The sequence below is a fragment of the Calidris pugnax genome, unplaced genomic scaffold (genome assembly GCF_001431845.1).
Source record: "Calidris pugnax isolate Ruff unplaced genomic scaffold, ASM143184v1 scaffold2018, whole genome shotgun sequence".
Taxonomy (NCBI): domain Eukaryota; kingdom Metazoa; phylum Chordata; class Aves; order Charadriiformes; family Scolopacidae; genus Calidris; species Calidris pugnax.
In genome coordinates, this window is record NW_015092355.1 from 1 (window position 1) to 2,674 (window position 2,674).

Here is a 2,674-nt window from a genome sequence, read left to right on the forward strand (position 1 = left end):
AGGAAAAGGAGGGGGAGGAAAAGGACGGGGAGGAAAAGGACGGGGAGGAAAAGGACGGGGAGGAAAAGGACGGGGAGGAAAAGGACGGGGAGGAAAAGGACGGGGAGGAAAAGGACGGGGAGGAAAAGGACGGGGAGCCCCCCGGCGTGGGTCAGGGGTGTGCGTGGGCCGATCTGTGGGGGCGGCGGGGGGGACACGATGGGTCCATGCATACCTGGGTGATGGAGGACAATGTGGGTGACATTGTTGGTGAGAACTGTTTGGGGTGCTGCCTTCTGGAGGTGTCGCCAGCGCCCATCGGGAGGGTGAGGGGGCTGAGCGGGACCCGTCGGCGCGGCGAGGTGCAGGCCGAGGTGCAGGCCGGCACCAGCGGGGCGTAGGAGGAGGCGCTCAGGCCGGAGGGCAAACTGGGATTACTGGGGGAAGACTGGAGGGGCTGGCTGCGGGGGGAGGTGGGGAGGGAAGGGTTGGAGAGGGAGGAGGAGAGGGAGGAAGGCAGGGACTGGTTGGAGAGGGAGGAGGGGATGGAGGAGCTGCTCTGGGAGGAGGGGAGGGAAGGGTTGGAGAGGGAGGACTGGAGCGAGGGGCTGCGCAGGGAGGCCTGCAGGTTGGGGTTACTCAGGGAGCTCTGCATAGGAGAGGGAAGGCCTGTGGGGAACAACAAGAGACACCAAGAAATAAACAAAAGAACCAAAAAAACCAAAACAAACGAAAAAAAAAACACAAAAAAAATCAAAAACACCCCAAAAACAAACAAACAAACAAACCCCCCCCCAAAAACCCAAAAACACCCCAAAAAAACCCCCAAAAACAGAAAACACCCCAAAAACTAAACAAAAAAACCAAAAAAAACCCCAAAAAACCAAAAACAAACAAAAAAACAAACAAAAAACCCCAAAAAACCAAAAACAAACAAACAAAAAAAACCACCCAAAAAACCCAAAAACAAAAAAAAACCAAAAAAAAACCAAACACCCAAACAAAAAACCCCCAAAAAACCAGCAAACAAAAAAAACCCCAAAAAAACCAAACAAAAAAAACCCCAAAAAAACCAAACCAAAAACAAACAAACAAAAAAAAAAATCCAAAAAACCCAAAAAAACTCACAAAAAAACTCACAAAAAACCCAAAAACACCCAAAAAACAAAAAACCCCCAAAAAACCAGCAAACAAAAAAAACCCCAAAAAAAACCCAAAAAACAAACAAACAAAAAAACCACCAAAAAAAACCCAAAACCACAAAAAAACCCACAAAAAAACCCAAAAACACCTCAAAAAACCCCCCCAAAAAACAAACAAACAAACAAAAACCTCCAAAAAACCAACCAACCAACCAACCAAAACACCAAAGCAAGCCAAAAAACCAACCAAACGAACAAAAACCCAAAAAACCCCAAACAAACCCCAGAAGAGCCATCCCCATTAACATCACCCCACACCCCAGGGTTTCTGGGCCGGGTTGGGGTCGGGGTGGGGGGGGGTCCCCATCTACCCCCTGGGGTGGGATGGAAGGTGAAGGAGGTGACCAAAAAAGGATGGAGACGAGACCAAAACACACAAACACACACAAAACACCCCAAAAAGGTGGTGCAGGACGCACCGGCGTGGGGGGAGGAGGACGCCGGGGGTCCCACACCCCCACGGGACCCCCAGATGCATCTCCTCACCCTGCGATGGCCCAGAGAAGCCCATCTCCACCAACTGGGGGGGTCCTGTGCCCCCCAGCCCCATGGAGAAGCCAAACTCCGCTGGATGGGGGGGTCCTCTCTCCCCCAGCCCCACAGAGACACCCATCTCCTCCAGCTGGGGGGGTCTTGCATCCCCCAGCCCCACGGAGAAGCTGATCTCTGCTGGATGGGGGGGTCCCATGTCCCCCAGCCCCATGGAGAAGCTGATCTCTGCTGGCTGGGGGGGATCCCCTCTCCCCCAGCCCCACAGAGACACCCATCTCCACCAACTGGGGGGGTCCTGTGCCCCCCAGCCCCACAGAGAAGCCCATCTCCATCAGCTGGGGGGGTCCCATGTCCCTCAGCCCCACAGAGAAGCCCATCTCCACCAGCTGTGGGGGTCCCACATCCCCCAGCCCCACAGAAAAGCCCATCTCCACCAGCTGGGGGGGTTCTGTGTCCACCAGCCCCACGGAGAAGCCCATCTCCATCAGCTGGGGGGGGTCCTGTGTCCCCCAGCCCCACAGAGAAGCCCATCTCCGCTGGATGGGGGGGTCCTGCATCCCCCAGCCCCACAGAGACACCCATCTCCACTGGCTGGGGGTGTCCCATGTCCCCCAGCCCCACAGAGAAGCCAAACTCTGCTGGATGGGGGGGGTCTTGCATCCCCCAGCCCCACAGAAAAGCCCATCTCCACTGGCTGGAGGGGTTCCCTGTCCCCCAGCCCCACGGAGAAGCCCATCTCTACCAGCTGGGGGGGTCCTGTGCCCCCCAGCCCCACAGAGAAGCCCATCTCCATCAGCTGGAGCGGTTCTGCATCCCCCCGCCCCATAGAGAAACTGATCTCTGCTGGATGGGGGGGGTCCCATGTCCCCCAGCCCCACAGAGAAGCTGATCTCCACCAGCTGGAGGGGTTCTGCATCCCCCAGCCCCATGGAGAAGCTGATCTCTCCTGGATGGGGGGGTCCCATGTCCCCCAGCCCCATGGAGAAGCTGATCTCTGCTGG

General features: G+C 56.2%; 1 protein-coding gene across 1 annotated transcript in view; it reads right to left on the reverse strand.

The window, feature by feature from the left end:
- Positions 1-81: 81 nt before the first annotated feature.
- Positions 82-2,674, reverse strand: part of LOC106900327 (CREB-regulated transcription coactivator 2-like) — a 12,788-nt gene continuing 10,195 nt past the window's right edge. The window contains exon 5 of the mRNA XM_014962345.1: positions 82-683. Coding sequence (XP_014817831.1) covers positions 152-683 — 532 coding nt within the window. The 3' untranslated portion in view covers positions 82-151. The remainder of the gene's footprint in view (positions 684-2,674) is intronic.